General features: G+C 39.3%; 1 protein-coding gene across 2 annotated transcripts; it reads left to right on the forward strand.

Annotated features, from left to right (window-relative positions):
- The first annotated feature begins 264 nt into the window (after positions 1–264).
- Wg (Wnt family member 1 wingless) lies at positions 265–21,256 on the forward strand. 2 transcript variants are annotated; one of them, XM_083083066.1, is made up of 4 exons: positions 265–1,704; positions 9,506–9,759; positions 18,823–19,100; positions 19,435–21,256. In XM_083083066.1, exons 1-4 carry the CDS (start codon positions 1,601–1,603, stop codon positions 19,981–19,983), a joined length of 1,185 nt encoding a protein of 394 aa, XP_082939192.1. In that variant the 5' UTR covers positions 265–1,600; the 3' UTR covers positions 19,984–21,256. The 2 variants fall into 2 exon arrangements, with proteins under 2 accessions (XP_082939192.1, XP_082939193.1); XM_083083067.1 differs by lacking the exon at positions 265–1,704 and adding an exon at positions 9,168–9,269.
- Positions 21,257–24,348: the final 3,092 nt, after the last annotated feature.

Genomic DNA, 24,348 nt, shown 5'->3' on the forward strand with positions numbered 1-24,348 from the left:
GAGAGAAGGAGGAGAAGGAAGAGAAACGAGAAAGAAACATTTTAGCGAATGCTGAGCAAAGTTAGAGAATGATGACGTTGACGAGGGAAAGAAGGAAGCAGATGACACCGGGAGGGAAGAAGCCGAAGAGATCGTAACGCACGTTGGTGAAGGAAGAGTAGAGGTAGAGAGGCCGAACCGACAGAGGCGGAGCAAGATTTAATCTTGGTCTTGGGGGGGTCCAGCAGTCTCCACGCGTCAGGGGGGAAGGGAGAGCGTTCCATTCTCTCTCTGAGGAGAGATCTTCCGTCGAGGAGCGCATGCAGTCGCTAGCCGAGGTCTATACTTGTCCGTCGAAGGGTATTGGTTCTCCAACTCGTTGCACCATACCCCCCAAGCAGCGTGAAACGAACGGACGAACGGAGAGAGAAAGAGAGAGATAGAAAGAGGGAGAAGGATCGCAAACGAAAAAGACGTAAAGAAAAAAAAGAAAGACAGAGAGAGAGAAAGAGAGGGAGACGGAAGGAATAAATAGGTGAGGAGAAAGAGAGAGCTCGACAGAGAAAAGGGCAAATAGAGGACATCTCTCTCCCCTGACATTGTCGTACTCCGACACGAGCACGCGTGCACGCACGCTCGCGGCAGGCACGCATGCACGCGCGCGCACCATCGTCGCCACCGCCACCATCGTCGCCGCCACACGTTACCACTCGGAGAACCTCCCCGTCAAGGAAGCAGAGAGTTGGCACGTACGGCCGACGGATGAACGGGACGGAACGGAAGGAGCAGAGCGCGGCACGCGTAACCTCTCCCGAGAGAGATTAGGCGAGAATCATTCGGATCTACGGTGGCGTTTCCGAATCCATGATTCTTCTTACCTGACCCGACCTGACCCGATCCTCGCCAAACAGCTAGCAGCCGGCGTATACCACCGAGGGGGTTGGCAGGTATAAAACGTTCTCGGGCCATTTTGTGCTCGTACCGTCCGTTTCTCTCTCCCACCACTAATCGTCCGCTCGCACGCTCTCGAAGGGTGACACCCACCCTTCGATGAGAACCCTTCGGGGAGGGTGAAATTTCCCAGGCCGGTTCACACCGAGCGGCAGTCGCATTCAGCAACCAGTCAGAAGCTTAAGCGTCGTAGTGTTTGCCGGAACTAATCGACACGTTGACAAGACTCGCAAGACGCGCTCTCGGTCCGACGATAGACAAAACGGGCACCAAGTTCTTCAGGTCAGTGCACAGAAGTGTTTGCGGAGAGGAGGACGGTGCATATCCTCGTGCGATAACGCCGATCAATTTCGATACGGTTCGCCGAACGTCGATTCCAAGGGAGTGACGTGGTGGATCGCGGCGATCGTAATCCCGACACCCCGGAAGGATCGCGGTGTTAAGGACGATCTTATCGGACGATTAGCATCGGGATCGTGAGCGCGCGATTCCGTGAGTGCGGTTCGCAAGTTCGACGAAGGTTCGAGTATCCCGCGAGATGTTCGTTCAGTGAATACAATTGGTGCACGGTGCTTGCTCCCGATCGCGGTGAGATAAGGACGAGCGGAGCATTTTTTTACGCGTTGGATACACTCGTAAGGATCGAGACGCGCGAGACATACGCTGGAAGATGAGGCTCTGGATGTTGCTAGCTGTGCTTTCGGTGATGGCGTACGTGTCGGAGTTGGCGGAGATCACCAGAAACAAGAGTCGCGGCAGAGGATCCATGTGGTGGTAAGTATCGGAGACGAACCCGGACTTTCGCTTTAATACAGTATAGTTGAAATCCTGTCGTCCTGTTCGCTTGTAAACAACACGTCGCGTCATAAAATTTTTTATCGCGGATACACTAAGCGTGTGAAGGTTCTCGAAATAAATTATAGTTACACTATGCAGTTAATAGACTTGTTGACACAATCATTGGTTAAGTTTGAATATAATCGAAGAAGCTTGAAAGAAATGGAAATATTTCTCGAAATTGCATTTTTTTCATACCGTACAATTTTTTAGTTATTTCTTGTTTTATTCGCATGAAATATCAATAAATAATAAAATAAAAAAGTTATACGTAATATGATGAAATACAATTTTTGAAGAAAATGACAGATACTTTTTTCGACGAAAGATCTCATTTATCTTTTTAACTCATTCAAATTTGTTGTCATTCATTCCTTCATATTTTAATAATAATTAGCTAGTAATTATGATCAAATTTATATTTGAGAAAATATATATGTATGAGATATGTGTGAGAATAAACTTGATAAAAAAAGCACGTGTATAATTTACAGTTCTAATATTCGATACATAGTACTAGGAAATTTTCGATAATTGTCGCTTTATTGCTCCGATTACCGATCTTATAAAAACTCTTTTCCGGCTATAAACGATGATATCATAACTAACGATTCAAGCGTTAATTGAGATTGCAATCGCTGAATCATCGAAAATAAAAATCATGCCGACAGAATCTGTTCCATATGGACCTGCCCTTGATCTTTGACGAGTTTATACCGTGAAGATCGGAAACTCTGTCGTTTTTATTTTTCACCGATTCTTGTTTTGCAATTGCCAAGTTACTCTTTTGTCAAGAAGAATTCTCGAGAATCTTTTTCTAATTTTTCAGAGCAACGATTTTTTTTAAGATTTTAAATATTATATTAATAAATACTAATAACTCTCTCAATTCTTTCTCTCTTTTTTCTTCTCTAAATAAGATATTTAATTAAAAAATCTGAAAATCTTCAAAACTAAATGTCAATTGATGAGGAAATTTCATTTTATTCTTCTATATGTTGCCATATTAAAAAAATTTGATATATTTTCCTGAAAACATAATCAAAATAACATATAAATTCCCTTCTTATATTCTCACCATCTTTTCTATGCGCATTCAACGTATAATTAACATCTCACAGGGAAATTACGCTTACGAGTGCCTATATACAGAAACACATCATGAATAAATGTCTCACGAAATCAACATCGCATCGTATCTTTTTTCTTTCAATGTCGGACTCGCGGCGTTTCTTCTAATTAAAATGTTACCCACCACTCTTGAATCGAATCGACGATCTACGTGCGTTAATTACTCCACCTCGCTCTCATGCGAGCGCACGCATTAACACCTGTCTGCCCCGACATTTGTCGGGCTAATCGCGGGAGCGACGCCGTCCGTATCGTTATTAATTCATTAATCATAATTCTAACTCCGCTCGTTTCGATTCGCGTTTCTTGCGCGCGATGTGTGTTAGATAATGACTAACTTCATTAGCCCGATCGTAAATAAAACTCGCGCGCGATCGAGCGTTCACGCGCTCATATATTGTCCCGCGAGATACAGCCGCGGCGAATATTCACCTATAACGATAAACCGCCGGCGATAAATCAACCAGTCTCGTCCAGTTTCTCGCGCGACAGTTTGGCAGCGATGGTTATTGCCGCTAAATTAATTAAATCGGCAACACAAGCCGCGCGTTCCTCCTGATTCCACGAGCCGGCTCAGATTATGACGTATAAATTAGTCGCCGCAATTGAAAAGGAACAAAATATGTTCTTCGTTGTGGATGCACGTGGCGTGAAATCTATCCTTTAATTGAGTATATTTTTAGAAGTCTAAAATAAACAAGACAACATGTTGTTAATGATTTATTAGCAGCGACTCAAAACAGATATTAAAATCTTTTTAAACATTTAAACATACCTTTAAATCCCTTTAAATAGATATCTTTACAAAAGGATATATTCTGGACACTGAGGATATTTTTCACTGAAGATATTTTTGCCTGAGAATATTTTTCACAATGTACGTGTCTGGGTATACCCTTGACTAAACTAAAATAAATCTGTTTTAGAAAAAGAATATTTTAAAAGCATCAGCATGTAATTGATGTGATCTTTACATAAGCTTTATAAATTAACTGAGCAATATGACATTACTTCTGCAATTAATTTTATCTGAAAATTGTCAAGCGAAATAAATTATTTCATACATCATTATTGGAAAATTATTCAAATAAAAAAGGGAAAATTTCCAAACCCTAAAAGACAAGTAAATTTTTTTCTCGTAAGTTTTTCTATTTAATGAAGAGTGATGTATTTGGCTCAATAAATTAATAGTCTTATTTTCTACATCAACCATATATATCTTGATTATAAATACAATAGATTGAAAGGCTAATATATTAATAAATCAATAAATAATAGAAAACAAGTAGACACAGATAAACAAGTATATAAGAAATGGACATTCAAACAACTAGTATCGGAATTTAAATAATAAAACTAAAATAGATTAATTATATTAAAAGGAAAACGCAAAGAGAAAGTCGTGAATCTATTATCTGTATGATTCATCGCCGATCGTAACATGTCGGAATCGATCGATTGACAGGTACAACCGGCGATTGCCGAGACCGGTAGACCGGTCCAAGAGTCGATACGCACTGATCCAACGCACGTTATCGCACAACCTGGGTGGCCACATCTGGGGTGGACGTTAATAATGACAATTAATTATGTGGACACGAATAAAAATTATTCACAACATAACAGACTCTAGATTTTGTAATATTTAATTTTGTAATATTACTTTTGCTACACACATCATAGTCAATTAAATCGTATATTTTTCTATCTTCGCGAAAAAGCACGCTTGAACTTATGAATTATTGTCATTGCTATCCATATGATTTTTATCAAACAGAATCGATATTGTTATTCCATGAAATCATCTGGTATTTTCGAAATAAAAAAATTTTCCTGATTAAAATTTTCCTGAATTAAAGTTTATAAATTTTTGAAAACATCCTCTGTAAAATATTAACAACTGAAAGTTTTTCATTGTAATACAAGGCGCACTTGCAAAAGCAAAGCAATTTGGCTTTCAGGATGTGCATGTTTGGAGTGAACAAAAAATCTATTTCATTATAAATTTACACGTAAGATGCTGATGTGATCCATTCTTTCAAATACATTATTGGCTATAATTTTAAATACGCTCGGTTTCTCTCAACTGATATTATACATCCATCATTGGGGCAAGAATGAAGTTGTTCATAGACGCTCCGTTATCATTGAACAAGATAACACGTCACATGCAACGTTCTACACAAACGGGATGTCGGCTGCATCGCCATTAATCACTCGTGTTTCGAATTTCAGATGAACATCTTTCCGCATGTTCATCGCGATCGCGATTCTAACGATCGCTACAATTTTGTACCTGTCGCTTTCGTCGCGAACCGGTAATCTCAAGTGTGGTCGATTTATCAACATAAGAACGATTCTCGAGGATGAGAATCAGGAGCGAGATGTACACAACAGTGACAGTCATGCTTCTTCTACGACGAGAAATCGGTCGATCGAATGAAAAAGACGTCGACAAGCTCTCTGTCTGATTCATGACATCTCGTGACCTGATTCGCGACCAACGTTGCTGTTCTAGATATGGACGGAGTCACGTTAGAAATGACATACGTCGGAATACGTCGCTCTGCCACGGGAAAGGAACGCTTATACACGCGGGAAAACACGCTTATTCCGAGACGGACGTTGGCAAGAAAAGTATGGATCTGGACACATTTGAGAACAAAAAGATTTACAATCGTCTATAAAATCTCGATAATATGTCACGTATAAATTTTGCTCGATCTTTTGTGTATCATTTCTAAAGAAATCAAAGTGTCTTATGTATCCTGTGAGTTTAATATATCCTCTACGTATATAATTATATGTCGTTCGATTTAAAAGGTGCGAATAACACGCGCGAAGGATAAGGCTCTCGATGCTAAAACAGCGTCATCATAGTGTGAATTCATCTAAGATAAACAATGATCCCATAAGTTACGGAATTGATACAAAATAAACAATAATCTTGTCATTTGATTAGATTATTTGATTGATCGAATATCGATATTAAACTATTAAGGTTTTTATTAAGTGCATAAATCGAGGCATGCATCCATCTAAAACTACTTCTGTAAACATTAATTAATGCTAATTATGTACAATTAATTTTCTTAATTATTTCTAAATCTTTATCCCTATCTTTTCTATTTCTTTATTTTTACTTTTCACAGAGAAGAGAAATCTTTTAGTCTAGATTTCATATATTCTGGAAGAAATACAAAGTTAAAACACGTGTTTATAATTCAGTAATAATGACAGGAATTTTCAACGTATTCCTCTGTTATTACGAAGCTTTGGAGGATCGTTATTGCTCTTTTCTTCCTTTTTCTTATCTTTATGTCAGGCATAATAAATTATTTGCGTCTGGGTCATTGTCTGGTAGAAAGTATGCGAAGGAAGAGAGGACGGAGGGGGTCGTCCCTGAGCTTTTCAGTCCGACGTAAATTACAAGCAATAGATATATCCTAACCGGTCCGTGGCGTGGCTTATTTATGGACATCGCTTATTGAATGCATCGCCGATGCACGGAGTGCATTACACGTCGCATCAACCGCGCGAGTTCGCGGATCGCACGTGACGAATCGATAGGTCGTCGTGTTGCGCATTCTGGCAATACACGAGGTTTGCGATGCTCTCGAAGGTAGTGTTCGAATTCCGCATTTTATTCCATATTTTATTCATCCTTTCATTTTTGCACGTAATAATATATATAATATAATTCTGTCGTATTTGCATTTTTTAACGTGACATTTGCGCTGCTTGCAAAATTCAAACCGTGCAAAATTCATTTAAATCTTTAATTTTCTTATGGCTCTTGCATTGAAATGATATGAGGAAGTAATCTTCTGAGATGTTGCTTCTTCTCCATCCGGATATATGTGCTGTCTCAGCTTATCCTCGACTTTGTTTTTTTTTCATTCATTGAATTCACGAAGCATAGTATTATTTCGTGCATTATATTTGCGTTGCTCGAGAGTTCTTGTATGTAGAATACTCTTTTCTAATTCAATATCGAGGAACAATCTTCCGTCTTCTTTTATCTGGCCACGTGCTTACCACCGATCCGAGTTTGTTTAGCTCGCTTCTCGAAGTGTCAACGAGAGGCGGGTGGCTGACAGTCATTTCGCAGTGGGCGCCACGCACAGCCCGGTTACTGTCAGAGCCTCGATTTCCGCCCAGACGAAAGCGAAGCGTCGACGGAGCCGCGGCGACAGTGATTACCTGTTTATTATGCCGGGCGACGACTGATCCGATCCCAGCGCGTGCGAGCTATTTTAAATAAGGGTCGCGCGCGGTCTCTCGTTAAAGAACAACAAATATCAGACGCATTTGGCGCTTTTTCACGCGGGGCAAATCAGCCGTGGACGTTTACGATCTTGTTTGGGCTTCGTCAAGTTTCTCTTTCACGAAGAGTGCTTATGACACTAGCATTGTTTGAACTTCAAACTCGCTTTTGAAGAGAAAGAAATATTTATAATGCTATAAATAATGTATATAATTAATAATCATATTTATTCCTAAGGAAAATATGAAGACGATTAAATTTATGATAAAGGATGTGTAAAATAACACCCCTGTGTCTAATTAAAATCACTCTCAGCTGCCAACTGCTTTCCGATTGTTCCGTGTTTAAGAGCGGGTCACAACACGTTTCTTACTACGCTTGATCAGTATGCATTTTGCGCGGTCCAGCATTTCTTCGAGGACCGCGCGTCCTTCTTCCCACGAAGGGCACACTGTGAGCGCATTTAAACGTTTTTCTGCGCGATGCTCGATCGATCGAGACGCGAATTCTTTCACAGGCTGGACTCGCGCGGCAGCTTGATTTATATATACATAGGGTGTATCAAAAGTCGGTCGCTTTCACCAAATTACAATCTATAAAACCAAAGAGCCGGCTCATAAAGAATATCGATATTGTCCATGTTAAACTGTTAATAACTTCTGATTATAAGTAATTAACATTATAAATAATTTCCAATATAAATAAGTTATGAAATTGTTTCAATTATTTGCATCTTAGTTATTAGAGTACTTATGATTAAAATTAAAAAGTTGTCTGGAGAAGCTGGTGTCTCATCAGGTACACATCTCTTTTACAGATAAAATCAACTTTAAATTCATCCAAGAATCTACGCCAAACTCTGATACACCCTATATACATACGACGACGAGCTACCGTTGATCGAAACTGCTGAACCAGTTTCGTCTTTCGTGCTAATCCACCTTCGTCGCTTCTCATTCTCTCGCGCTACCTGTTCTCTCCTGAAAGCGTGCTTTTTTGCACGCGAAATCGGCATTTCGCATTGACAATCACCGTTTAAATCGTAACGCCATGGGTTACACCAAATTTTGCTAACAATTTCTGGTATAATATAAATGATTTAATTACGTTTTATTTAATGTTATTCGATATTTTTACTAGAAATGATTTTAATGAGGCACAATTTTTGTTTAGCATGAATCAAAATATAAATCAGACAAAATTAAAATTACATTTAAAATTACATTCTTTATAACATAAATATGAAATGGCAAATGAAGGGATAAAAAAGCATGTAACAAGATATGTTACATTTTTCATCAGACATGAATAATAATTAGAAAAATATAATAAGACAACTAAAATATTTACAAATTATTGACTATAAATTGAAACTTCGTTTAACGAAAATTTTCCTCTTTCAGATCGCACGATCACCTGTCGCGTTGTAGACCGGATAGGACAAATGCAATCGCGGCAGATGACGATGCGCATTATCGTTCGCGGTATTGCCGCGTAATTAAAATTTATTCCCGCGATATGGCTCGATATATACGTACATACCTTGTGCGTTACATTATTACTTCCATGTAATACGCGACACGCACGATAACGATGCGCGCGGCGCTCGCCGAAACGAATGCACAGGGTCTCATTAAGCGAATTTACCAGCGATCGCGTTGCATTAAGCTCTTTGCATTAGTCGGGACTGGAGTTAGCTCGACCGCCGTTGAACGTGGCTGCATATAAATTGATAATATCATGAAAGCGCGCGCACTATGCGCGTTTTAACGTCCGTGTCGAGGATATATATATATATATATATATATATGATCAGAATCTTTCGAGGACAAGAGAAACATCGCACCGCTGGATTTATTTTTACCACGGGAGTTATTTTACTCGAAAACTCTCTTCATTAACACGAACCCTGTTTGAAAACATTCTTAACGCTTCACGTCTGTCTATAGAAAGATTCACATTTCAGACATTGACTGATCGTAACCCTTTCTGGAATGTGAACAAAACTTTGAAGAATTGTCCAAAGTGAATGAACCTTAACGGCTGCAGACTGGAACCGCTTCGGTGGATTTTAAAGGACTCTTTAATAAATACTTTTAACTTTGTACGTTTTCCTATTTTATCTTGTTTCTCTCCTATCCTTGGATTTTTTTTTCTTCTTTTCTTACTTAATTTTTCTTCGTGAAATTTATATTCTTTATGTTTCATTGTATTCCTTCATTTCAGTTTCATAAAATATTTGCTACAAGCGAGGCTATTTTATAGCCCTTATAATAAATTTTCCTTGAATGAATTGTGAAAAATATGAAGGATGATACGAGATATAATGTCGGTTTCCAGGGGTATTGCGAAAGCGGACGAACCCAACAATTTCTTGCCACCGACTTCCATGATGGATTCATCGATCTACGGGACTTTGAGAAGAAAACAGAGAAGGCTCGTTAGGGAAAATCCTGGAGTACTTCAGGCAATATCCAGGGGTGCAAATCAAGCCGTCACCGAGTGCCAACATCAGTTTCGCAATCGGCGATGGAACTGCTCGACAAAGAATTTTCTTCGAGGAAAAAATCTCTTCGGCAAGATCGTCGATAAAGGTAAGTAATTAATCGAGTTTAATAATCTTATAAGTGTAATCTCGCGAAGAATTTTGAATGGCAATAAGAACTATTATTATGAAAATATTATATCCATCGATAATTATTATTCGATATAATTATTATTTAATGCACGACTTAATTAAAAATTTTATTTCACTCTCTCTATCAATTTTCTCAAGGGGGTATTTAAATTTCCATCAAAATAAATTTCACTGAAAAATAATAAGAAATAAATGTCTTCATCTAATGCTTTTCAAAAAATCGAAAAAATAAAGACACATATAAATAATAAAAAGATATATTTTATATTTTAAAGGATCATTCATTGTACCACAATTGTCCCCGAACCGGTACTCTCGATAAAGATTTATTGGAGACAAGTTTCAATGCGATAGAAACGAAAGGGAAGAAAGGAATGAAAGAGAAAGAGGGCTCCTTAAGATCGCGAGTGACAAATCTGTCGATTTGCTTAAGTCAACACAGACTCTCGATACGTCTCGTAACACTTGGTAGATTAAGTAATAAGGTCGTCATCTCGTCATCGCAATGCGTCATCGCAATAATCGCCGAGTGAACGATACCTTCGAGATAAGCTATGGATTCAGCGGATGTAGAGTCAATTTAAAACGACATCATTGGTCTCTTATCTGGTCGAAAAGCGTGTTACTTCGAATGGATCATATTTCTTCTCTTTGCATTAGTTATCTCGATTATATACACAATCATACGATAAATATCTTATGAATTAATTTATTAAATTTATAGATTTGTATAAAATATAATTGAATATGTAATATATAAGTTATAATGTAAATTGTATAAAAAAACAATTTAAATATAAATCTAAAATTATATTTGTTAAATAAAGCAAAAAAAATATTCTCTCTACGATTATATAATGATCCTTCAATAAGATTTCATTAATTTGCTGTATCTATAAATATAAAAAAATTTAAGATTATCAGAAATTATTCACTGCTTTTTAATAATAATATACCGATTCCATTTAAGACGTGCATTAGATTTATATAAAATATTTTTAATGCAATATATAAAATGCTCTTAATCCTAATAGACAATTACACACACACATTCGTAAAGTATAAATATTATTCTATTACCATTAAAGAGACCATGATCAGGCACCCGCGGTGCTTTCGACAAGGCGCATTAACACCTCATTCGAGTGCGAACGATCGCGTAGATCGAGTGCATGGGGCGCGAAGGCTCCAAGTCGTCGTGGGGTTAGAAGGGCGAAGGTACACGGCGATGATGCGAAAAGGAGAGGAGAAGGGGCCAGGGGGTCTTGGAGGGCGTGCCCTACGTCCGAGGGCCCCGGGCACGTGCCCTCACCGACCAGATGTATGTTTTGCAACCTGATAATGGACCTTCTCGTACCAGTTCTGGCTCCCCTGCGGCTCTTTTAGATCTCGTCGAGGCGATTGTAAGCCGAGCTTTTTCGCTCGAGCCGCTCCCACCCCATTATGTCGAATGTCCCCATATGGCCACTTAGTAAAACTAAAAGAAGTACACGTCGCGAAGGGAGGGATAAGGGGAAGAGGGGCAAGGAAACTAGGAGAAAGGGTAGAGAGCGAGAGATTTTTGCGTGTTATTTTCACGAGCCTGTGTATCGAGATACGTTTCGTTGCAATGTTGCAACACGAGACGATTGTAACTAACGCAGATTGGCGGTTATATAACGTATGCATCTGTGACTAATACTAATATCTATTTGCAGAGAGATTCGTATCTTTCGTACTAATACTCTATCCCTCCTTTTTTATTTTCGATTCACCCTCCAGCGTGATTTTATTCTCGCTATTGCTTCGGAGCATTTGTCGCACACCAGCAATGTACATAGAAATTAAATATTCGTACCATCTAGAGATATTTTCAAAATATATTTCAAAAATATAATATGATATATATCACGAAATTCACGATCTAAGTTACTATAAGCTTCCTTATTTTATTTGAATGTCCTTTATGAAATATTACGAAATGCCATATTTATGAAATCTACGTTCGTTAAATTTTTACCCAGTTATGAGGTTTCTACGAAAGCGTTTAATATATTCAGTTTCGACGTACATAATGCAACATGTATAATGCATATCCGATTTTTGCATACGCCTCAGAGATATCACGTCCAAATTACGTGTACTTCTTGTGCGTTATTACTATACTTTATAGCCATTAAGGAACAGAGAGACGCGGTGCAATAGCCATTAGAAATTCCGCAAGTTGAACGGTTGTCACGGTAACGTACGGCATTTATATGACACCTGTAAGCGAAAAGCGAGAGCGCCATGTGGTATCCATAACGCTTGACGTGTTAATCAAGCTCCGAGAAAGCCACTGACGGATAATAACGCCGGTAGGGACGAGAGAATCCATTTTTACACGCTATGATACATGTTCCGTCAAGACACGATAGAATATTATTACAAATGAATTGTGAGATAAAATATGTCACGCGCTTCAGAAGAGAGCTTCGTAATGTCATTCCTGTCAAAATTAAATTAAATCATCGCGACGTGTTGATATGATACGCATAGAAAGCTTGTATCACGAAATAATTAATGAATAAATAAAATTCACGTAAGTGACAAATTCATAAATACGTCGGGGAAAATAATATTCTTGCTCGCAACATGCACATATATAAAATACACTTTCGTAGACGCGCAATTAAGATGTGTGGCAAGTGTTTGATTATTTTTGCACGTAAAATTAATAAACAAGATTTGTAATTGTTTCTTAATAAATTATCACGATAGATTGGAGTTGGATACAAACTCTGTCCTCCTCGTTTTCCGTAATAAGCTGCAGGATCTCTCGTAGCTTCCACGAGAGACCGGGCTCTCGACCTTTCACCTCTCGTCTTCATCGCCTCGTGTGAGCGCGGACCAGTTTCTTCCGCTCTTCTCGCTGCCGCTCTCGCTTCTCATATCTCCTTTGTCCTCGTATAGATCCTCGAGATTTGATCTTTGCCGAGCTCTCACACAGGGGAAACGCAGATTACTATCAGCGAGCAGTAATGCGCTCTCGTACTTGTCGCAAGAATAAAGAGAGATCAGAGGGGGATCCGGAAAGAACTCGCAGTCGAACACCGGCTTAAACGGTCGTTTCCGGATTAGCACCACGTTCTAATGTAACATCAAACTGTCGGCGGTCATGCCGGAAATATAAATCGTGAAAGTGTGGAATACATAAATTTTCAAGCTGTAGAAAGAACACGAGTTTCGCAATCGGTTGGTTCCGCATTCACGTCACCGGCTACGTCGTGACGTTTCATCGCAGGTATCCATTGCGCTAGAAATAGAAAATCACGTAGAGATTCCCGTCTCGTGTTGTTAGATTTTTATCGCGCTTATTGCGAAAGAAATGCCCATGTACATTTTGAATATATTAAATATTCGTCATGTCTAGGGAATTAAAGATATTCTGTATACGGATAAATTAGTTTCTTCGCGTTTTTGCGCGGATATATTATTAAGTATAGGCCAAGTTATCAATCTACGCTGGAATGTCTAATAACATGAGTAAGATATCCTTAATATATTCATATGTCTGCGCGGAACGCATAATTAGCGATTCGATAAAAATCGCGAATGTTAATTAATATGTATGATCCGAAACTTTTGTGTCGACACAACTAACACGAATCGGACGTTTACATTTAAATGTCGTACGTAATCATTGTGCTGATGTAAATGATACTCGACAGGATTAGTATCGAATCGAGGAGGGATACTTTCGCGATTCGGAGACTCGATGGATACTTTTGGCTGCGTTTGTACTCAATATTATAGCTGGTAGTGAATGCGTTCGCGGCCTGTAATCATTTCGCCGCCAAGAGCCACCTACCGCATTGGTACCCTCGCCTTCCATCCTCGTTCTCCATCTCGTTTCTTCTCTTCTCTTACTCCTTTCTCGCGCGTCTCTTCCTCTCGTGCCTTCTGCATCTTCCTTTTCCTCGACACACACTATGGCTCGCAAAAGCAAGTCCCACAGCCTAATTGCTCGGTAAACTGCGAACTTCGCGAGACCCCGCTGCATCGGACGCGCAATGCCGTCTTTTTCTCCGCCAGATTACATCTGACGGTCGCAGCCAAAATTATCCAGCAAAAAAAAAGCTGCATCATCGATAACGAATGAACCTGCCCGTGTAAGTTAGTTTAATGAGGAAGAATAGAATTAATATTGAAAAATATAGATCTCTCGTTGAATCTTTGAGATGCATTGGCAAAGGAATATGAAATTTCTAATCCAAGAATAGTTTCAATTAATCAGCGTAATATGCGAATAATTTATGCTTTGTAATCATCTCTTTTTCCACCTTCTTTATTTTTATTCTATATTCTATATCAATAAGGGATAAATAATCAGCGAAAGAAGTCCTGCAATTAGTTATGAGCTTGTATCCTATTCCACGAGATGACATTGCGATTTGCACATTTCATCTCCATGATTTCATAAATCGAGTTTCAATGCAAGATAAACTGCAAGACGTAAAAGGAAGGAGAGGTATAAAGAACTTCCACAATACAGAGCACAAATCCGTAACAAATTTCAATCTCTTTTCACTGATTCTGATTACATTATATTCCAGAGACAGTTACACCGGAATCGTAGACATTTTCTTATGAATCAATAAATCCACATACATAATCCTATTTCCGATCATTCTCTGACTCTCAACTTTTCTAATCTTATCTTTATCAGTGACATGTTCGTCCGGACGAGGCTCGGATATTTTCGCCATGAATATCGACGTAATCCGACCGTTTGCAGAATAAATTCAATCGATACCTGTCCGGTGCACGAGGCGCAGGACACCGTCTTATATGGCGCGTCACCGGGCGTTTTTGCGGCGTTACGCCGCCATAAATCGCGGCCTATGATGGGCTACATGTGTCGACGGCACGCCACGGTTTCTTGCGAAAACGTGAGCCGCGACCCAATGGGTCCCCCTGTGATTTTTACATCTTGTTTGCTTCCAAGCGGTGCCCCGCAAGCCCGCGGGTCTATATGGCGCTCCGTGTTACTTCGCGGTCTTCGAGTTCCTCAAGACTGTCCTGCCTGTTCTCGGCTTCTCTTTTTGTCTCGTCTTATTTTCGCCGAATATCGTCAACGACATCAAAAGTAAAATATAAGCGAGGAAAGTATTTTAAATGTCTGTGTTGGATTTTTTTAACATTTATATAATTTCGCACAGTCGTTATTTTAATAATAATATTTTAATATATTTGGGGACTAGAGAGAGATATGTACATGTGTAATTTAATTTAACTAATCTCCATACATATCCTTAAAATAACAAATGTGTATAAAAATATTATATATATGAATATTAAAAAAATTCAACGAGCATTTAAAATATGAATATAAAATTAAAATGTATACATGTGCATATAACATATAATAATAACTATAATAAATGATTATAATAATTTCATTTATAAAGTCGGAACGTATCTTTATGGTTGCATAATGCTTATCATCCTTGGACAAACAACTTTCTGTGCGTCCGTTAAGAATAATAGCCGTTTTATAGCTATTCTTTCGAATTCGCATTTTTTTTACGTTGACATCTTGAGTTGCTGTGAAATGACAATCTCTGTCACAGTGCAAGTAATAAATTCATCTTTCCATTCTTCATAAACGTTCGTAATGAATCATTGTAAGCGATTTTCAGCGTACAGCCTATCATTTGACATTACAGGCTATCATCTTATGTCTAATGGCTGTATTACGACACATCTACATAAATCATCACGTCGCCGATATCACGTCATAGGAGACCACCATCGCCAGTACATCGTTTTAAATTCCACGCGTAGGTGGTTGCACCATAACTCGTTCCATGTCTTGTGACAGGAACTCGGACCGCGCGCGACAGTAGCAATAATTCCTAACGATTTTATCTCCATGGAATTTCAGCCGAGATGCAAATGTCCCTCGTAAAGATGCGCGACGATGTCGCTTAAGACAATCTTGAGAACGACAGTCGAAACGAGATCGCGGATATTGCTCTATATATTGCACTGAGACTGAGACGTCAACCGTTTTTTTCACGAGCTATAAATCCCATTCAAATATTAAATTTTTACCGAATTAAATTTATCAGATAATCTGTGACTTGAAAAGTGTACATTTGATATACTTTCTCTCTGCATTAAATTAACAATTGTATAGTTACATGTATTATATGTTTTCGCAGTAATTTAATTTTCTCGTAATAATTTAACAGTAAACAATTAATGCTGTTTCATCGTTTATGTCATTTGAATATTTGTCAAATCTGAAATAATAATCAAGAAAAGTTTGATTCAGATAATTTGGACGAGTAATTAATATCAAGCTACGATTGCGTGAAATTTTCAATAAAATTAACAAAGAAAATGAATAATTACAACCGAAAATATTTAGGCATCCATATTTCTACAGAGATTACCTAACTTGTGTTATTTTCTTATGAAGGTTTCGAAATACCGTACGTTTCGAACCCGGAATATTCGAAATCCGTCCGCTGTCCCGAATATTGCCGCCTATTGTCAGGGACAGATTCCGGACCAATGCTCGAACATGACCAAGAAATCCTCATCAATGTGTGCGCTGGTGTTTACTTTGCGGGCACACTCTGGCTGCGCCTCCAACTTGCTCATGCTATTTGAACGAGTTGATAAAGCCGCCGTCAAACTATTTATCGTACGTGGAACGGCGTATTCGCCGAGGGCAAACAATCGCAGCACCGGGATCATCGCGAGTCGCTTTTCCCTCCGTCTGATACTTTCCTTCGCACCGAATCTCTCCTCGTCGCGCTCCTTATTTATCTCTTCTCCTTGTATTTTATTCTTCTGTGCGCGCGTGTCGATAACGGCCTTCTTTCGCGTCTTCAGAAAACTCGCTTATCTGCGGATGACAATCCGATTGTTTGAAAATCGTAAAATCCGTAAAAGCCAAGAAAAATTGAACGGATTGGTTTCCGCGAACTACGAAGGAGAACTTCTCTCAACAAGGCAACGAGTTTATCGAGGGCGTTCGCCGCCAACGATTAGCCTCATTCCTACAAATATGATTCAGCGAGCACGAGTATTCTATTAATATTTGCCAATATATGATTTCCGTTTATCTAATAAAAAAAAAAGAAAAAATTAATTGATTATTATTTTGAATAAACTTCTCTCTCTTCATCTCTTATAATAAAGATAAAATAAATATATTGCCTAAAAAATTATATTAATAATAGAATATCAAAAACTATTCTCTCTTCAACAAGAAAATAGAAAATGTATCGAAACCTATAGAGCAAGAAAAAAAAAGAAATGTTATAAGATTTAAAGTATTTCGATGATAATGGGAAATTTCTAAGATTGAGCAATTTTAGTAGCCATATGCGCAATTATTGAAAATTATTAGAAACATGTAACAAATATTTCTTGCATTATGTTCAGATTAAGTTAACGATTAATCTTCCTCGGCTTTGTACATCTTTTCTTGTCAGATAACAATCTATAACACTTTTTCGCTCTCATTGTCAGTTTCCTGAACAAACAACGTGATTTGTCTAGAAGAAGTGACCACGAACAGTATAATTCATGATTCTGTCATGGTAGTTTCTGACATTATGATAAATAATATCTGGAACTGATCGAATTTAGGACGAAGCGAGAGGAAACGAGACGATGTGTAATAGGGTGTAACGGCGTAAATCTCTCCGCTTTTCTTCGTCGTTCTTGCTCTCGCTTCTGCCAACAACGTCTTGTACGGGGATTAAGGAAAATCATCGTCGTTGCTCTTTGCTCACTTTCTTCTCTTTCCCTTTTACAATTTCGTTCTGTCTGTTCTCTGTGCTTCGTAGTGGTTCACTACCGTGAAAAAGGAAGCTCGAGATGTCACTGCAACGAAAAAGACACGTAACGAATTTGGAACTCGTAGCCCGAGTTAATTCGTTACGGATGATCATCTGGTCATCACTATCGCACTGACCGGAAAAACATCTCTTGCTTGCGGACGAACGTCTTATTCGATACGCACGCGCGTCCAATCGGACAAGAAAAGTTTCTCGCCGAGTTCTAATCAGTCACTTCAAAGATTCGAGTTCGATATCAGTGACATAATTAGAGAAGCCAAGGTATCGCATTTTCCAGCATTTATAAATTTATTATGTATTATTATAAGCTATTACTTTGTGAAGAACGTCGCGAATAATTATCTATCATATTATTAAATCGCATATATAATTCCTGACTGCATTATTACACATTTGAAACAAAAAAATGAATAAAAAAATTTACAAATAAATAAAAAAGTTTATAACTTAAAAAGCTAAAGCGCAATATAATATCTTTTTCGCTAATGGGACATTACCTTGGGACCGTGCGAGCTCGCAATTTACGAAATCGTTTCGTCCGCTCTTCCCTCGTGATATCTTCACCGGCACAAAAGGAGCCGGCAAACACCTGCGCCTTATGCAGATAAGGTCGAGGTGCTTCAGGTCAGCCCACTCAGGGTTAAGGTCACGTACCGTCTCCTATCTCTCGCTCTGCCTCTTTCTCTCTGTCGTTCTCCTCGTCCCACGATCCTCCCGTTCTCCCTTCGCTACCTTCCACCTGCGAGGACTTCTCGCGCAGGTAGTCTCCTGCGGAGGATTGAGATGTTGTCTGACGTCATCGCTCACCTCCCACACGACCAAACACCGTGAGCGTCTTGTCCGCGCTCTCGGCGAGTATAAAAGTATTCTTATCGTTTAGTCGAGAGAAGAATAAACGTGCCTACGTCAAGAATATATAGCACTTCTCTGATGGAGACAAAATCATAACTGCCAAGAGTTTTGGTTCGCCAGAAATTCGCAGAAAAATATAATATATTGTACAACTCGGTATAAATAAAATTAAGAAGAAAAAGACAACAATGTGGCAATAAATTACGATAATATATCATGGATTTTGAAACAACACTTTTCGAGTTGTGCCTCCATTTTCCCGTTTGCTCAACGGGGAATTTAGTTTCCAGCATGGTACGCGTCATAAATTTCCCGCAATTTTTTTGTAGGTTGTCGAGAGACCGCTTTCATCTATGCCATCACGAGCGCGGCTGTGACTCACAGTATCGCGAGAGCATGCAGCGAGGGCAGCATTCAGTCGTGTTCCTGTGACTATAGTCACCAATCACGCACCCCAACATCCACCGTTCGGGATTGGGAATGGGGTGGTTGCTCGGATAACATCGAATACGGCTTCAAGTTCTCCCGCGAATTCGTTGATACTGGCGAACGTGGTCGCAACCTCCGCGAAAAGATGAATCTGCATAACAACGAAGCTGGCAGAACGGTAAGAGAAAGAGAGGACGCATCTTCTTCATTTTTTAAAATCATTTCTGTGATATCTGAAAAAATAAAAAAAATCATTAGAAGAGTTTAAATCATTTTCTTTATTCTTTACTACTTCCTGCTCGAAGAAGAAAGTATTTCTTCAATTTCAATATTCAAAATTTATAATATATTACATTTTTTCTATTTTATCACGTTTTTAAATTTGTCGAAGTTGTGTTTAATTCGTATGAAACAACCAGACACGAAGAAGAGATGTGAGAAAATATCGCGAATATATATTCAATTTAAATCGAGGAGAAAAATTACAGGGTTCCGTCTTCGTCTCGTTACAGCACGTGTCTGCAGAAATGCGTCAGGAGTGCAAGTGTCACGGTATGTCGGGCTCGTGTACAGTGAAAACTTGCTGGATGCGGCTGCCAAGTTTCCGCGTGGTCGGCGATAATCTAAAGGACCGCTTCGACGGGGCCTCCCGGGTAATGGTCAGCAATTCAGATCGCGTACGCAGTAATGTGCACGCTAATTCGGCGAGCAACTCTGTGCATCAGCATCGCGACGGTCTTCCACGCCGGCAGCGCTACAACTTTCAGCTAAAGCCATACAATCCGGAGCACAAACCCCCTGGGCTGAAAGACCTCGTCTATCTGGAGCAGTCACCGCCGTTCTGCGAGAAGAATCCCAAACTCGGCATCCTAGGTACCCACGGGCGACAGTGTAACGACACCAGTCTCGGTGTTGACGGTTGCGATCTGATGTGCTGCGGCAGAGGCTACAAGACCCAGGAGGTGGTGGTGATCGAGAGGTGCGCTTGCATCTTCCACTGGTGCTGCGAGGTCAAGTGTCAGAAGTGCAGGACAACAAAGACGGTACACACATGCCTCTAAAACGGATTCGGTCAACTCGATATAGAGGAAATCTCGATCATTTTGGAGGAGCTTCACGCATACGCAGGATTAAATGATCGAACTCTCGCTCTCGTTTTCGCAAAACGTTGGAGTTAAAGTACGGTATGGCAAAGACAAACGAAACTATTTTTTTCTCTAGCTCGATAGATTCTAATAGTCTCTCTAGCGGACGACTCGAGGTCTGATCCTGCGTGAGATCCCGCCGCGGAACTCGTCGGATGTATCCGAGGTCGTAAAACCCGCGCGAATCCGCGGGGCCTCATCATCTCCAGTATTACGCTCGAAACCACATATATTTATTATGTCGCGTGGCGCGTATTAAAGACTGAAATGGTGAAAAGCGTTCGCGCGATCGTAGATTTTTAAGATTTTGAGACGGAAAGATTGAGGGATGCATGGAAGCAGTGTGTAAATGTCGGTGCACCGGTGTAAGTACCAGTGTGACTGGTCCATCATTACCTATAAGAAAGAAAGATCACTCTGACATCTTAGATGTCACAGTGGTAGAAGAAAATAATTTAAGGCTACTCTTATTAGGCATTTAGCCGTCATCCATTTGTATTCAAATTCAATTTATATTTTTCTCTCTCTTTCTCTCTCTCATTATTGATGCATTGATTACAAATTACATTATTTTAATGTTTGCATAATTGTTATCCTTCTATGATAGAACAAATTGTTTATAACTATGATATGTAGATCATTGTAAAAAGAAGCCTTTAATTATTTTATCCTACTGCATATGAAGTCCATGTTTAAAGTGATCGATCTAATGCGAGCATCGTGTGGTCTCGTAAAACATTATTTATTCTGAAGGTATTTTTCCTGCGATTTATATTAACTCCTTCGGAGAAATGAACAATCTCGAGTATAGAGACGCGTAATTGTACATAAATAGATAATAGCGATATATTTTGCAGTAATTCGAGGCGGTTAGCGGCCGTAAGATATTTCTCCTATAAGAAATTCTTGTAAATAAAAAATAACTTTCGCGCGCGCGATAAAGATGGCACCCGATTGACGAGAGACATCTATTGGGTGTAATAAATTATTTTTATATCTTTTTATTCTTTTCTCTCTTTTTCTCTTTTCCTTTTCTTCTACCGAAAACCGGGATTTCGAGAATCCCGCAGGCTTAGAGACATCTATCACAAAATGCTGGATAGAAAAACCTACGAATAAGAAAACGGTGATTCCAACATTGTGCATAATAGATGTATTAATTATTACTCGTAATTTATGCAAATAAATATATAAGAGAATTAAATAAACAATGAAATGTTGGAGTTTTTTATTGCATTGTTCTTATATCCCATCTCTGCTTCTCCTATTAAAATAATATATACTTAAAAAATTTTTTAATTATTTCAAACATAATCACGTGGCGATTTGGCATTTAGCATAATCAATAATTTATTGAGTGACATTTGTTTTGCGTCAAAAATTTAATACAAGTGTGTCAATCACGGTAAAAATTCTTTCATTTAAAAATAAGAAGAGAATTTAATTAATTACGTAAAAATGTTTAATAATTTTACTTTCCCGTCACGAGAAATATTTGAAAAAGCAGACAGATTGATTTGTGCGTTCACGAAAGACCAACTCCACCTGACTGCTATTTCTCGATCGTGATGAAATCTATAAGCCGTATCTCGATCTTCGGGCCTCCCTCGATGCGACGCGTTCTGTCGCGGCGCTATACAATATTTTCCCATTACACGATGCGCGCCGCCGTCGACGTATCCTCGCGAAATGTAGTCAACTGGTTCTCCAGCTGGACGACTTCATAACTCCTCAAGCCGAGTGAATGTCGTGGGAGGCCCGTGCCCCGCGCCGAGGACTGGTTTGACTCTCCTCGGCCTCCCTCTTCTCTTCTTCCAATCCCCCTCTTGCTTCCCCTCCTCTTTCTCATCGCGTTCCTTCTTCCTGCATCCTTGTTCTCCACCGTTTCAGCGTTCGGCGAATACTGCACGCGATGATAACGAACGTAGGAATCCCGCAGGAATCTCCGCGCGGGATAAAAGGACCCTGACCGCATACGAACAGGCATCCGCGCTAATGGTACCAACACTCCATCGCCGACCTACCGGCTTTCTCTCCCCCTCCGTTTCATCCTTTTTTTTCCACGCGCTCTTTCCCCTGATCTACCTTCCGTTACAGCTTCCTTTTTCTTGCTTCTTTTTTCTGTATCTACTGACGGACCATCGGTTCTTTTCTCTCTTATCCACCATCCGCAGATGGTAGGTATTGTTCTGAGAGAGATCCGTATGTATTAATGTATTCCATAATGTATTCCAAGATCATTTAGATATTGACTAATTGATATATCAAGTTATATCGAGTTTATTTTTATCCTTCTTTCATTAGATCATCTGTTGAGACGTTATAATAAATTAGTATAGATTAAAAGCGTGATTTCAGATGAAGTATAATTTTCACATCATATGAAAAATGATTTATAATTTATATGCTAGTAGTTTGCCTAATAGAATATGTCTATTACTTTATGATGTTGTAATCTAGCAAACTTATGTTCTTATCGAATTAAGCATCAAATATCTTTATAAATTATCTTCATATATTATAAATCGAGAGAGAAAAATTAATTGTTCAATTTTTTTTTAAATAAAATCTTATCTATAATGTATATACAAAATATTTGTACATTTAATAATAGAATTATAAATCGAATTACGCAACACATACTCGAGCATTTACGTCTCATTTGGCAATGGCCAATCGATTTCCGCTATCGAATTATACCGAAATTGTTCGTTACAGTTGAGATCCGCAGCCGAGCAATGCAACTCAGGAGGATAAAAATACAGACGGGAGGGTGAAGTGTACCGTGATAGTAAAACAAATTCTTGCCACGAGAGAGAGGGACTCTGCCAGCGTCTCGACAGACAAGAATCTCGGGCAGCCGGACCACTTCTCACGGCGGCCCCTTTGATCTTACTTGACCCACCCACCCTCTCGGTCCCCCACCTCGACCAACGGACACCAGCAGCCTCTTTCCAACCTCTCCCTTCCTCGCCCTCGCGAGTTCGGGTTTTTACCCTGAACCAGCTCGACGTTGAGCGGCAACCCCACCAACCCTCCTTCTCCGCCTTCTCCCTCTTGACCTCCGCGCATTCTCAAAAAGCACGAACGCATCCCGGAGGCGAAACGAGCTGAGGATTCATTCAGTTTTACTATTATTACGCATACCGTCACGCGTGCGGTTCGTCTCAGTCCGCGGAATTTGATCCCGACGATCCTACCGAGACTCTTGATAGGGATGTCGGCTTAATGAAGCAAACGTCTGGTAGGTGGAGAGTAGCCGGATGGATAAATAGTCGCCGTTCAAGGATTCTTCCGCGATTCTTGAGTCCTGATGAACGCAGGAAGCAGCGCGTGCCAATTTCCTCTTCGCAATCCGCGGATTCCATCGATACGCGTGACAAATTCTTTTCATTAAAAAAAAATTATAATTTTTGTATCTTAAAGATTTACGTCGTCATAAATTCACTCCCTCTTCAATTCTTTTAGAATATTTTTCTGTAATTTTTTTTATAGAAAGAGAGAATAAAATATGAAAAAATTAAATAAATTATTTATTGTTGAAATTAAATCGTTGTATAAATAAATCGTTGCAAAAATTCTTTTGATAATTCCAGCTAATTGGAAATAAAATGTGTCATAGCGTCATCGACACCTTCTATCGGCGCTCCTTTCGCCGCTTTATCGCCATTTCAATCTTTCGCATGGTACCCTCGCCAACGAAGAGAAGAGCGATCTCTGTCTTCGACGATCTGATAGAGGCGACGAAAACATTTAGAGGTTATAAGAGCCCCCGAAACGATAAAATCGGGGCAGCCAGGCGGACGGAACGACACGCGGCGTGTCGTGCACGAACACACGCGCGTGGCATCCTTGATGGCCTCTCCTCTTCACGAGGAGCCACTCCACAAGCGGAGGCACTCGATTGTCGTTCCCGTGCTGTGCATTTTGTATTCTTAAAGCCAAGTCGGATACAGGCGCTGATATTATAAAGGCTTTCCTGTTCTGGATCATTATTGCCTGCAAGACTTGTCTAAGAAACCACCATTTAATTTTTTTCAGGTCCATGATTTCATTGACAATTTGTATAAATTTAAACTGAATATATGCTTTTAAATAACAATGCAATTTATTTTATAATTGTGAATGTGATAAGGAGCTGTTATATTATTCCATATTGCTTTAATTGAAGAGATTAAATTAGAGTAAAGTATCTTCTACGTTATTGTAGTTTTTTATTTCCCAAGTTTCTATATTCAAAGTTTGTACAGAGCTAATAATGAAAGCTAGAATTGTACCTTT

Source organism: Camponotus vicinus, unplaced genomic scaffold, assembly GCF_025532165.1.
Source record: "Camponotus vicinus isolate PSW18456_S1 unplaced genomic scaffold, iyCamVici1.0 SCAF_11, whole genome shotgun sequence".
Classification (NCBI taxonomy): Eukaryota; Metazoa; Arthropoda; class Insecta; order Hymenoptera; family Formicidae; genus Camponotus; species Camponotus vicinus.

Excerpts from the sequence above, each read along its gene's own strand:
- Wg (XM_083083066.1), top strand. The coding sequence starts at position 1,601 with ATGAGGCTCTGGATGTTGCTAGCTGTGCTTTCGGTGATGGCGTACGTG. Across the intron at positions 1,705-9,505 it reads GGCAGAGGATCCATGTGGTG|GGGTATTGCGAAAGCGGACG; the intron begins GTAAGTATCGGA and ends GTCGGTTTCCAG. Across the intron at positions 9,760-18,822 it reads CGGCAAGATCGTCGATAAAG|GTTGTCGAGAGACCGCTTTC; the intron begins GTAAGTAATTAA and ends ATTTTTTTGTAG.